Here is a 12,673-nt window from a genome sequence, read left to right as displayed (position 1 = left end):
ATCTCACATCCATCCTCTACTCCCAGGCTCCAGGCATTACCTGAAAACTTAGTGACTTCAAAGAATCGGGAAAAAAGCAAAGGCCACTGAAAGCGAGCAAAATCTACAAGTTGTTCCTTCACAGTCTGACGGGAGAGATGGTCCTGTGTGTATGGGGCCTGCAATATAAAAAGATACCCAAGGTTTTCTCAGTAAAATCTAGTTTGCATGATCTGCAGGCATGATCCCAGAGGTTCCCAACAGCCCTCTGCTATCACTGGTGTCAAGGGTACCTGGAGAAAGTCAGATCAGAAACAGCCTCCACGGGCCCAAGCCACATGCAGCTGAGGCTGCCCACAGGCATGTGGATCCCAAATTTCCCTCAAATCCCCACTGACTTATCTGTTCAGAGTCTAATATACTTTGGGTGCCATGGAAATAATTCAGGTATATATAACTCAGATCATTCCATCCCATGCCTATCCTGACTGCATTGTCAGATATAAGATAGAGAGCCTTAAAAGATACTCTATTCAGAGATTTAAATATACTTTTCTTCGTCCTGCTCCCCTACTGAGTCCTTATGGAAGAGTGAGTGGAAAGGTTCTTTGCTCTCCCAGTCTTAATTAACTATTCGGGATATACAAACGGAGTTGTTTTTTCCTTCTTCCCTCAACCGACTATTCATAAAAGGAAATGGTGACAGAAGGAGAAGCTGGTGCTTGGGAGTGGTTACCCAGCAGTGCCTCTTACCTTAGCATGTGCGTAGGTTATCAGGCTCACCCACTTTTCCAGGGGCTTGGACTTCAGCTGTTTCACTGGGATACAGTCATGGAGCACCTTCTGCACAAGTTCATTGTGGATGGAATCTCCAAACTGGATGTAACAATATTTTGCACCTATCTCTACCAAATCCTCCTCCTGAAAAAATTAATCCGTTAAAAGAGGCCTAGTAAGATGTCACAAAGTCCAGCCAGCCTCATTCAACTTTGAAGCCAGTTTAGGAATGGGGTTTTCTCCATTTTTGTCTGGAAAACTCTTGATAGTCATCCAGCATACAGAGAGGAACTTTACACAATCATAACATCAAAGAGATTATTAGAAAAGACATTTTAAAAGGACCTAAATTGCCCCTTTGGACATTTCTCCAGCTGCCACATGAACTGAAAAGATAATGTATTAATCACAGCTGCCAGTGTGACAGCTGGCACAAATACCTGGACAGGAACCGTCCATTAAGAAGGGAAGGGTTGTTCACAGCCACTAGAAACTTCATTTATCTTCCTGCTTTTTAATGTGGAAAATGTTAATATAGTTTTGTCTCTTCAGGAGGATGAATAAGAAGACCCACCTTCTCACAACGGTACTCTCCAAACCGGATGCCACGAATGATTTGGTGATAAATGAGATCAGTGCTGATAGGATCCTCCTGGGAGTTGTGCCAGGGGGTGAAGATTTCTTTCCGGAAGTAGAGTCGCCAGGGCGCATTGCGTTCGTGTATGCCCCGCTCCTTCACTAGCTGTTCGCACTGAGAGATGGCATCCAGGACATGATCTCGTCCCCCACCCAGTGACCAGACCTAAAGCAAAAGGACGCTGCATTTACAGGCCTGCCTGTTTTGGATCTGAGTGAAAGACAACAAAGCCAAAGTTCCTTGTCTCCTGACAGCAAGAAAAACTCTGACAAGGTAAGCAGATGGATGTGCAAGTTATACTTTGGTAAATGTGTGTATTTTTATGCACAAGGATGGTATTGGGAAAAATAAGTTGGAAGATAAGACAAAGCAGCTCTGGTTTGCAGTCTTCTATTTGTCTCCTTGTACTTTGTTTATTCCCTGTATATCCTCTTAAGTGCACATGCAAGTGTTGCCCTAATCTTAACCAAAGTTCCATTTCTGAATTAATTTGTTTGCCTAACTCTGGTTAGGCAAACTAACTTTGGTGCCTAACTCTGAGCACCAAGACATTGTCCTGCTGTATATGTCTGTTTTACAGCATTACTGTAAAAAAAAAAAAAAAAAGAAAAGGCAAAGGGAAGGAGAAGCTAAAACGCCAGCATGTGAGCTAACAGCTGCAGCCCTGGCAAGGACCTTGGCTCTCAATGCCACAAGATAGGGGATGCATCAGCAGCACTGTAACACAGGACAAGAAAGTTATGTGCAGTAGTGCAGGTGGAAAATATGTCTTTGAGCAGAGATTCCTAGTGCGTGAGACCTGCTAGTTTCACCCTGCGCCAGAAGCTCTGCAGTGCTGCATGCATGACGGGCAGGTGGGATCCCAGAACATGGTGGGGAGACCACAGTGCTGCACTGCCCGTGCATGGGAGCAGGGACACTGGTCAATATGTGACCTGGCAAAGGAAACCTCAGAGGCCTCCAGCAGGAATATCTAAGTGGCTAGCCATCAGAAAGGCAGAATAGGATTATCAGGTCCTGAGATTCAGCTGGGATTCAGAACTGATTTGCTCTGAGCGTAGGGCTGGGACAGGGATGCTCCGAGAAGTCAGAGGGAGTCCTCAGTGAGGCTGGGTAGACAGCAGCATCTCCACAGAAAGAGAAGGGAGCTTTCATTCTATTTTTCTACACTTTACCTTATCAAACACAGCAATGTAGAGCGAAAAACCAAACAAATCCTTCAGTTTCGTTTTATCTGCTATGAACTGACAGATCTCTTTGGCAATGGAAGCAGAATCTGCAGGGACAGTCATGCTTTGGCCATTCATCAGGGTGACATTAAACATAATGGGTTTCTTCTGCTTTGTTGCCTGTAAGTCAGAGTCAAATGAGAGAAACAAATTATGGTCAAACCTAACTTTTCTGTGAAGAATGAAGAAGGCATTTAGATTTAAGAGTTCCACACACTGTACACCCTAGTCAACAATCTTTAAGTGAATCTCTAACATCCACACAGTTTCTTCAATGCATGGTGAGTCTTAAACATAAATTACATCCCTGGAGCAGCACTGGAATCAAGTTCCCTCCTCCCCATAGCTCAGGGGAGTTGATTATCACATAACAGTGTAGACTGATAAGACTTTTTGTGAGCCTTATTTGGCCTGATGACTTTTGGGTATAGCCTTACTTGCCTGCAGCAAGCATTTGCTGAGGGAGGTGTTGTTAGGGATCACTCAGATTTATGAAGGAACTGAACTGAGGTCTTCACTTAAGGGGGCATTGTGTGTGTGTGTGTGTGACTTCTAATTACTAGGGTGACAATTAATGGAAGGGGGGAGGGTGATGTAGCCCTATCATACACACTCCCTCCATTTTAAAAGCATAAGCCCTGTTCAGTTCTTTCCACAAATGATGGTAAGAGCTTCCTGAGGAGGTGGTTCTGGCCTGTGGCTCCTGAGTGGATGGAGGTATCTCCTTACAAATTATGTGTTGCAGCTTTTAACTTACATCCTCTACTGGGTTTAGATTAACTGAATAGCCAGAAGAGGTCTATCTAAGAAGCTGTCCAGAACAAGGCAGCTGGTTTTTAATCCCCTTGTGCAATTTATTTCCATTATTGGACTTAGGAAGATCTGTTAGCACAGGTTAGTAAATAACATTCAGCATAAAATGACACAGATCAATATAAATTATCAAAAAGGGAGTTGCTACCTGAAGTTCCAGCCAGCTCGGAGGTTCAGTCCGTGCTCCGTTGACATAGGTACGTCTCAGACGTTCAGCACAATATGGTGCATAGCCTGTGGGCCCATGGTGGATGAAATTCAACAGGTACTACATACACAGAGCATAAGAAAGCGTTAGGAAACACTAATCCTCATAAACCACTAGAAAACTTCTGCAGCTGATAGATTAGATTAGAGTGATGTTAGCTTACAGTTCACCAGAAAGTGTTAAAGGTTAGGGTTGGGATTATTGATTTGGAAAAGGAGGTTTGAGACACCAAGTTTTCCCTCATTCTGCAAAGCTTTTAGACTAAAGAGGAAGGCTTGTGTCAGTCTGTTTGTTGTGTTTAACCGTATGATGAATATTAGACAGTGGAGACTTTATTCTTATGATTAGGGTAGAGCAAGGGTTAGTGTTTCCAACCGAGGACCCTGAAGTCTTGTGACATTCTGTATGAACCAAAGTGCTGGGAAGAGGGCTAATTGCAGGTTAGGACTGCTGATTACGGTTACTTTTAGTTTTACTAAGTTCTCTGGCAATGTCAATAGTTGAAGTCCATGATTAAGATTGGACTTTGGAAGAGAAAGATTGGATAAACTGAGCTTTTGGAATTTGTATGACTCTGTTATCTTGGATGATGTGGTATAAGCATGGACTGGTATTTACATACTTGTATTTAGTGCAGTCACCTGGTCAGTCATTTAGGTCAGTCACCTGGTTATTTTAATAATTAAGAATATTCCTAGAGATAGGGTATGGATTTAGGAAAAGAGAACTCGAGGAAGTCAGTTCTTTTGTGAATTCTGCATGATTCACAGACTTTGGATTGTCTGGTGTCAAAATGTCTATGGCTTGTGTCTGGTTTTATTCCAAGTAGTGGCCACTTGGCAGAATTTATGATTAGATTAATCATTTCAGCTAGAGTGTCAATAAAGCAAGGCTGAAGATTCAGGGATAACTTGGATTCTGTTTGCCTCTAAGACCTAGGAGGAAGACTAATGTCAAGTTGGAGCCACAAGTTGTGTTGTTGGTTTGTTTTGGGTTTTTTTCTGTGAAGAACTGGATTTATCATCCATTTAAATTTGGACATTAACGTATTTAAGAAAATTATGAAAAAGCACAACTCTCTATTGGATTTTGTAGGGCTTGGAGATGTAGGGTAAGGACTGGTAAAATATGAGGAGTGATTTTATACTGGACTCCTGAGTATATTTAATCACTAGAATTGTAACTGGAGACAGCTTTTAAATGCTGGAATGAAGAACTGGAGAGGATAAAATTTGCCAGATTCTTTGGAGATTACAGATCTAAATGAGGGCTGCAATCAACAACAGAACCTGACTTGTATGGCATGTAATGAAAAAAAATTAAATGTGAGTACAGCAGTCATTTGTCTAAATTCCCAGATAAGCATAGGAGATGAGATAGTTTCTACTAAAATCACAGCACCAGCTGCTATGGCAGCCAAACAGTTTATATGACTATTTGTATCAAAACATAAGAAACCAGATCAGCGAAGGCATTTAAGCTGCTGTAGGAAGGGTTAGTAGTGTACCTTCACAAATGTGTCTGAAGGAGGAAAGCAACCAAGGCAAAGTGACAGAAGGATCCAGCCTCGAGCATAGCTGCTCCTGTTGCTGTTTTCGGTGAGTTGTTTGCAAATCTGGCAATAAATCTCATCTCTGTAATAAAACACATGAAAGCAACAGATAATGATTCACTGTCTGAACTGTTTTTGGCTAAGTTTCCACTGCAAACTTGGCATGACTGCAGCATGATGAAGTGGATCTGAGCTAGGTTTAACCAAGTTAGCTAGGATACCACCTGTCATATCAGGAAATAACTGTCATTGACTTTGGCAGGAAAAGGCTCAAGGTAGACTTAGTGCTCTTTGCCACTCCTTGTTACTCTAGCAGTTCAAGTGCAATTCCCATGCTGGATTACCTCCTGTGACAGGCAGAGGGACTGTGCAGGGATAACAATTGTCTGGTCATCCAGCTGTGAAATGGCATTGCTGTCCCTCCATGTGTGAAACTTGCTCTAAGCTCTCTACTGTATGTGGATTGTATGTCATGGTTCTTGTCTGTCTGCTCATACGTGGATTTTGGGATAAGGATGTGGGACACCCTGCTTAATTTTATATTTTTAGTAAACTTGGAGTGAGTATTTGGAAAGGGTGCTTCAGAATGAGCTTCTGAAAATGCAAGTTGCCTGCAGCAAGGACATATGGGAAACAGATGCAAAAATCTGCATACAAACAAAACTGGTATTTAAAAATCATCTTAAATTTTCTGGACTCTTGGCACACACATTTGGAAAGTCTGATGTGGGAGGACACAAGGTGGATGAGATTTTTGTTCCCAGATAGGACGTGATGAAACACAGACTGAGGGAATAGATACTTAGCCTGTGGCTGTTACGATACATTGATTGAAGGGAATTTTTGCCAGCTGAGGATCTGCTTCGGAGCAACTATGTAGAGAGGAACACAGCCCAGGACTGAGGTCAAGGCAGGGTCTGTGCCTATAGGCTTTGTTACAGAAGTGTTGCATAAGCTAAAATGGGCTACCTTGGAGGAGAGAATTCACAGGGTCAGGTCAGAACCAACCAGCTTCTGTCTCATCCTCACACCATGCTTGGCCTAAAGTCCAGCCTCACACCACTTGTAAGCAGGATTTCTTCTTCTAGTGGCTGACATCCTCAGCAAGCCAGGCCTTCAATCGTCCCTGATTTGGAGACGTTGCTTGAGGGCTCACAAACAGGCTACTGAGAAACTGAGGTTACGAACACCTCTCATACACGTACTGTACATTAACTCCATACTTCTTATTGTCTCTTCTGAGTGTTTCTTCTCCCTCATACTAGGGCTGTGTTCCACCTTCAGCTGTTATTGGATTACAGCCCTGAAGTCTGCCCTATTGCGTATCTGTGGGGTATTCAGAAAGCCATACATGGAGGCGGCTGACCTAAATTACAAGATGAAGATGCCAGAAAAGGCAGTAAGGAAGGGAGTCATTCTCCATCCCCTCTGATAAAGGTGAACCATACTCCAAAGAGGTGTGTGGCCTACAGTCTCAGTTCTATTTGACTAGCTTAGACTTTCAGTCAGGAATCCCCAGAGATAAATGTGAGACATTTCCAGCATTTGGAAAATGCCCCAGGACTGTGGAAAGGAGATGCTGGATTTCCTTGATGTAATGGGTGCCTGGTCCTAGGAAGGAGGTACAAATTTCCTACCTGATGGCAGGGCGCAAAATTGCATTGCCGATAATGAAGTGCACTTTTTCTAGGTTGGACATAGGTCTCTCAGAGATTGAGCTGTCCTCCTGAAAAGCCTCTTCTCCACTTCTCAGCTGGTCTGTCACCTGAAAGAAACCAAGCAGAACCCCGGACTGTTCTAGAAACCTTCCCTCTTACCAGGCAGCTCTCCCAGAAATGAGAGCTCTATCTATTCCTTCTCTGTCTTTCTGGCTAAAACTCTTTCTGCTTGCAGGAGCAGTTAGGAACAGACTGTATTTGCCCCAGTCTCAAGCTAACTCATAAAATGCAGTGTTACAGCACTATTACTGGCTAGGAGAACTGTCTTGTACTGTCTGTACAGCCCTAAGGACATGGTGGTTCTCAGTTTGCTCAGGGCTTTGGGCAAACTGTTCTGTAATACCAACAATTCTCCATAATAAATTGTCCCCTGTGTTCAGGCATCACTCTTCAGCAGGAAGGGATGAAGTGAATCTGCCGAAGAACAAATGACAGCAGTGCACGTGGGGTTAGTTTTAAAAGAAGAATAGTGCACCAGGTATCCCATACACAGGGCTGCACTGGCTTGGCAGTGGAACAGGTTCCCAGCTGGGAGGCTGCTGTCACATAACATCTGTCAGAAGGTGAAGACACGGTTCCAGGCAAAAAGACTTAGGGGAAGCAATTCATTTCCATCTCTTACCTTCCCTGTCAACTTGGATGACCGTTTCAGCTTCAGGGAAGAGATCCCTTTGGAAATCTTGTTATCCTTTCTGCTTTGTCTCTACAACACACATTACCATTAGAGGAAATTACTTTAATGCACCACAAGAATGATTCATTAAGGAAGGAAAGATGCTAAAATGGAGATGTTTATGTTTTGTCCCCCCCCCGCCAGAAGGAGCTGCAGTGTCCTTCTAGGACTGACAGGGGCCCTTTTGCACTTCTGGCATTTCAAGTACAGTAGCATGAAAGGGTTCCTTTGCTCTTCTCACTTTTGGTAGAACAGCATAGAAACCAAGGAAAGCAAATGAAAATACAAACATATCCTGCTCCTCTCACCATATCTGGGCTGTCGTTCCTGAACTGGACCTGGTTTTTCTTGCCAAGTGTGTCATATATCTGTGTCATCACAGAGCCGCTCTTGCTGGTGGCATTCCTGGCAAACATTGCTGGCTCTGGCAGGTCCCCCATGAACCTCAGGATGATAACCCATACAACTAGAGAAGCCTGTAGTAGCAGAAAGCACAGTCAGAAACTGCCAAGAGAACCAAGGGCCTCATGCTGTTTCTTCCTGTTTAGATGAGAGCATTGGCGTCTCACTACAAAAAAGACATTGAGGTGCTGGAGCATGTTGAAAAAAGGGCTATGAAGCTGGTAAAGGGTCTAGAGAACAAGTCTTATGAGGAGCGGCTGAGGGAACTGGGGTTGTTTAGTCTGGAGAAAAGGAGGCTGAGGGGATGCCTTATTGCTCTCTACAACTACCTGAAAGGAGGTTGTAGCTAGGTGGGTGTTGATCTCTTCTCCCAAATAACAAGTGATAGGATGAGAGGAAATGACCTCAAGTTGTGCCAGGGGAGGTTTAGATTGGATATTAGGAAAAATTTCTTCACCGAAATGGTTGTCAATCATTGGAACAGGCTGACCAGGGAAGTGGTTGAGTCACCATCCCTGGAGGTATTTAAATATGTGCAGATGTGGTGCTTAGGGACATGGTTTAGTGGTGGACTTGGCAGCGCTAGGTTAATGGTTGGACTTGATCTTAAAGGTCTTTTCCAACCTAAACAATTCTATGATTCTATTTTCTTCCTTTACCCAGTCCAAGCTGTTAAAATTCACATCTTCTCCCACCATTTACACCAGGAGTTTACTTTCATGTCAAACAACATGAAAGCAACATTCACAACACTCTCATGCTAAAGGAAGAGGGTGAAGCTCTAGTGGGAATGTCAGATTTGCTCTGTGATTGCTGAGCCCTCGCCATTCCCTTTATTGGCATCTTGCAGGTGTGCTGTAAATGGAGTAAGGCAGAGAAAACTTGGGAGTGGAGTGAACGCTTCCAGGAGCTCTCACACCTAGAACTAGAAAGCCAAGTAATAGCGAAGTTTTTGCATCATGGGATCCTCCATTCTGCAAAACTGCTTAGCATCAAGAAAAACTCTCCTCAATCCCGCTATAGTTCAACAGGAGAATTGGAGGCCTGGGCCTCCCCATTCTGTTCTAACTCACAGACCAGCAACCCTAGCAAGAGTAGAGAGATGGATGAGCTCTGGTGCTTCTTCTCTCCAGTCTGTTTTTGCCCCAAAGGGTATCTGGAGAAGTCAAAACAAGCCTCAGAGTTCCCTCTTTAGACAGACTAAAGGTGACCAGGTATCTTGTGTTGGGCAGGTATCTGTGTGAAGTGCCTGCCTGAAAAGTGCCAAAAAATGCTGATGGGAACTACTACTTTCATACAAGTGCTTAGGACTATCTGCTTGGCACTGAAGTCTCTGGTTCCTGGGGCTGTGGCAGAGCTGGGCCAACCCAAGGATAAGGGGAGCTGTAGAAGCCAGGGCTATGGAGGGAACAGGTTCAACAACAAGAAGGAGCAAGATACCAGGACATTGTCCTTGTCATCGTGGTAGAGTAGTGGGTGCCGCAGTTGTCTCCGGATATGTGTATGTGTAGATGACCCCTGGAAATAAGTAGCTGCAAACTTTGGGAAGGTGTACTCTTCCAAGCCATCTGCTTCCTCTTCTAGCTCCACGCTCATGGGAACCATGTCCAGGTCCACCTCATTCAGCTTGTTAGGCTTTGTTTCCAAGTCCTGTGCAGAACATGAGGAAAAAGCATATTTTCTTTCCCTGTACTCTGATATTCTTATTTTACTTTTTTGGCTGGTTTTTGGTTTTGTTTTTTTTCTTTTCTTGGCCATAGGTCCTCCAGAATTTGGCTTTCCAGCTAACCCCAAAGCCATTTTCAGTTGCCATCAACAGATCGTTGGGACTCAGAACTTGTCCTTCCAAGATACATCCATTCCATATGACCTTCCTGTCTTGGTCTTCAGCAAGCACGTTGCTGATGGAAATTCCAGGTGCTATCTCATCGCTCACATCCTGCACTAACCCAGACCATTCTACTCTGCCTACCTCTCCCTACCCGATTCCATCCTTCACAGCTGTCAGGACCGGTATATCTCAAATTTTGCTTTTAAGAACATGCGATACCTTGGGTCATAAACTTCCAGCTTGTTTCAGCTGGAAAATCACTGACAGTGCTGTCAGCAGAACATGTTGTTGGGGCCAAAAGCAGAGAATGGCACTATTTGGTGAGGGTCTGCTGGGCCAAAGAAACAAATGTGCAGTAGCTTTTGAAGATACATAGTCCCCAAACTGCATGTGACCAAAAACTTTTGGGAACTGACCTCTGAAAGCAGATCCCGAAGAGACTGTCTAGATGACTAATTTGGGTAATTCTTTCACTTTACAGAAGTTCATTAAACAGAATTGACCCCTGATGGAATTCCAACAAAGTCAATGGACTTACACGAGGGATGAACATGACCCATTACCAGTCTGGAGCTCTGTACCTCAAAACCCAGAGGAGCCTGTCCTTCTTGGCCTCCAATCATAGAAGGTAAAAACCCAAAAATTTTGTCCACCATTTCTTGGTCGCTGATAACATTGTGATTTGTTGGTTTATAGGCAAGAGCATTCCTCCTTTGTCTTGCTTCTGCCTCCTCTCTCTCCAGAGTAGCCAGGTATTCCTTTAAACATAGAAGCTGGTTAGGTGTGACTGGAACATTGTTCTGCTAGAATGAATGGGTGTGAGGATGAAACACTATTTCAAAGGTGTTATGACAGTGAGGTCCAGCTCTTCTAGAGCAGTGTTGGAATTTGAAGTCGTATGTTGCTTGTGCTAAGCAGTCACAAAGACATAGCACAGCAGCAGCAGGGCCTTACTCTTACAGCTGTACTTATAGACTGTTGGCCTGTTGGTAATGATGTGCAGTTTTTCAAGAACTTTATCAACAAGAGATAATACAGGAAAAATACAGAATTCCTAACAGCAGAAAAATCCATATTATTTAAAATTTAAAAATGTTTTGTGTCATGGGGCTGTAATAGCATTGTGCATGTTTGGCTATAAGCGCCAGCTCATACTGCAAACAGAAATGTGTTTGCCTTGTCCTATTTCTAAAGCATCGTTACAAATAGGTTTACAACTATGTCTGCTTTTTATTAAAATACAGCAGTGCTCAAATCTCTGAGCAAGTCCACAGGTGTGAGCTGGGCAAGCCATCTTGTCAGCCAAGGAACATTAGCATTCAGTGTTCCTCTGCCAACATGCTTACCTTTTCTAATCTCATGGCTTCTTCCCTTGCTTTCACTGGTCCAAGGACATGGATGAGACGTTTCTCTTCTTTCAAGCGGATATTCCTGGCTTCCAGCCTGCACTTGTTCTGTGGAGAACAGGACCATTCTGTGACTGCTTAAACAACTGCTGAGCCAGGTCCGTTCTGCCATTAACAAGCTGTGCACACCAGGACTTTATCCCAACATGGACTCAGTTCTAGATTTGGCATTTTAGGGAACAGGCCACAGGCAGAAATCTGCAAACTGGCTTCGTCCTGTTTGTACAGCATTAATACAGAAAGGAAATCACAGAAAGGCCTCCCATGTGCTATGGACCACCAAGGTAGTAAGTACAGGATTTTCTCTGGCAGCGCATACCAAGACACGCTGCATTAGGATTCCCTTTTGAATGGATCCCTAAGTGACATTATCAGGCCTTGCTGTAGAAATTGATCTTCCCTGGCAGGAGTTACTGATACACATGCACATCTTATCTTTTTTCCTCCCTTCTGTCAAAAATATTTCAGCTCTGTCCATGAAGTTTTGATCCATGTTAATAACACAGAAAGCAAAAGTAAACAAGATTGTCTCCTTAAAACTTTGCTTTCATACTTGACAAGAGTTCAAAATAAAATATCCCAAAATAAATATCCACATCTAGTGCTATGCTATGGCAACACTTGCTGGTCATTAAATCTCTATCAGAACTTCATAGAAACAACATGTTCCCAAGGTATCTGTGAGCATACCTCCCTCTTCATCCTCTGGTAGATTCGGCGAGCAAACATGCCCCTTGCATATGCCTGTATAACACATACGGCTTTCTTCTGCTCTGCTATCTTTTGACGCATTAGATAACCACGGCACATGGCTTGAAGCCTGATGATATGAGCCCGGGTTGCTTCATACTGTTTAGCAAGCTGCCGGCTCCGGTAGAGGGCCTGCAGGCGCCCGAAACCCAGCATAACCTGTAGGAGATGGAGGAAAAAGAAGTGATTATGGTTCAAAACCATTGAGGCTGAGAGTAAGTTGGGATGAGTAGAAGATAACAAAATTCAGTAACTGGATAAAGACACTGGAAGGGGCTAATGCGGTACTGCCCTTTATGCTTTATTTTCTGCCAATAGATTATATAAAGTTCTTCTGGGGACCTGTTCTAGGGAGTGGCTCTAGGAAGTGACAATGATAGCCTGGGATTATGACAAGGGCAGGAAGAGAGCAGAAATGAAGCCAAGTGAATGGAAAAAAAAAAAAGCATATCCTTGCAGAGATGGGTATGATGATCCCTAGAGAAGCAGAAGAGGAGGATCAGGCAGAGCGCAGGACACCAGCCTGGCTCTTCAGACAGGAATTACATCATTGATGCAGAATAGAAAATGTTTCTGACTAAAACTGGCAGTTTCTCCTCCTGCCCCTTGTGAATGGGATATATGTGATATATTAATTAATAATAATCCCTGCCACACAAATACACAATATGTGAGTGCCCCCAATATGGTGTATCTTT

The 12,673-nt window shown here is 43.7% G+C and overlaps 1 protein-coding gene across 1 annotated transcript in view; it reads right to left on the bottom strand.

Moving 5' to 3' along the window:
- The window catches only part of MYO7B (myosin VIIB), a 51,442-nt gene that overhangs the window by 15,860 nt on the left and 22,909 nt on the right, over positions 1-12,673 (bottom strand). The window contains exons 21-33 of the mRNA XM_054835950.1: positions 11,916-12,134; positions 11,166-11,273; positions 10,401-10,577; positions 9,429-9,638; positions 7,895-8,062; positions 7,536-7,616; positions 6,833-6,960; positions 5,151-5,277; positions 3,584-3,703; positions 2,569-2,742; positions 1,331-1,558; positions 733-900; positions 41-158 (exon numbers count right to left, since the gene is read on the bottom strand). Coding sequence (XP_054691925.1) covers positions 41-158; positions 733-900; positions 1,331-1,558; positions 2,569-2,742; positions 3,584-3,703; positions 5,151-5,277; positions 6,833-6,960; positions 7,536-7,616; positions 7,895-8,062; positions 9,429-9,638; positions 10,401-10,577; positions 11,166-11,273; positions 11,916-12,134 — 2,026 coding nt within the window. The remainder of the gene's footprint in view (positions 1-40; positions 159-732; positions 901-1,330; positions 1,559-2,568; positions 2,743-3,583; positions 3,704-5,150; positions 5,278-6,832; positions 6,961-7,535; positions 7,617-7,894; positions 8,063-9,428; positions 9,639-10,400; positions 10,578-11,165; positions 11,274-11,915; positions 12,135-12,673) is intronic.

This window comes from Grus americana, chromosome 9 (assembly GCF_028858705.1).
Source record: "Grus americana isolate bGruAme1 chromosome 9, bGruAme1.mat, whole genome shotgun sequence".
NCBI classification, from domain to species: domain Eukaryota; kingdom Metazoa; phylum Chordata; class Aves; order Gruiformes; family Gruidae; genus Grus; species Grus americana.
This window is presented reverse-complemented; position numbering and strand designations above follow the sequence as displayed.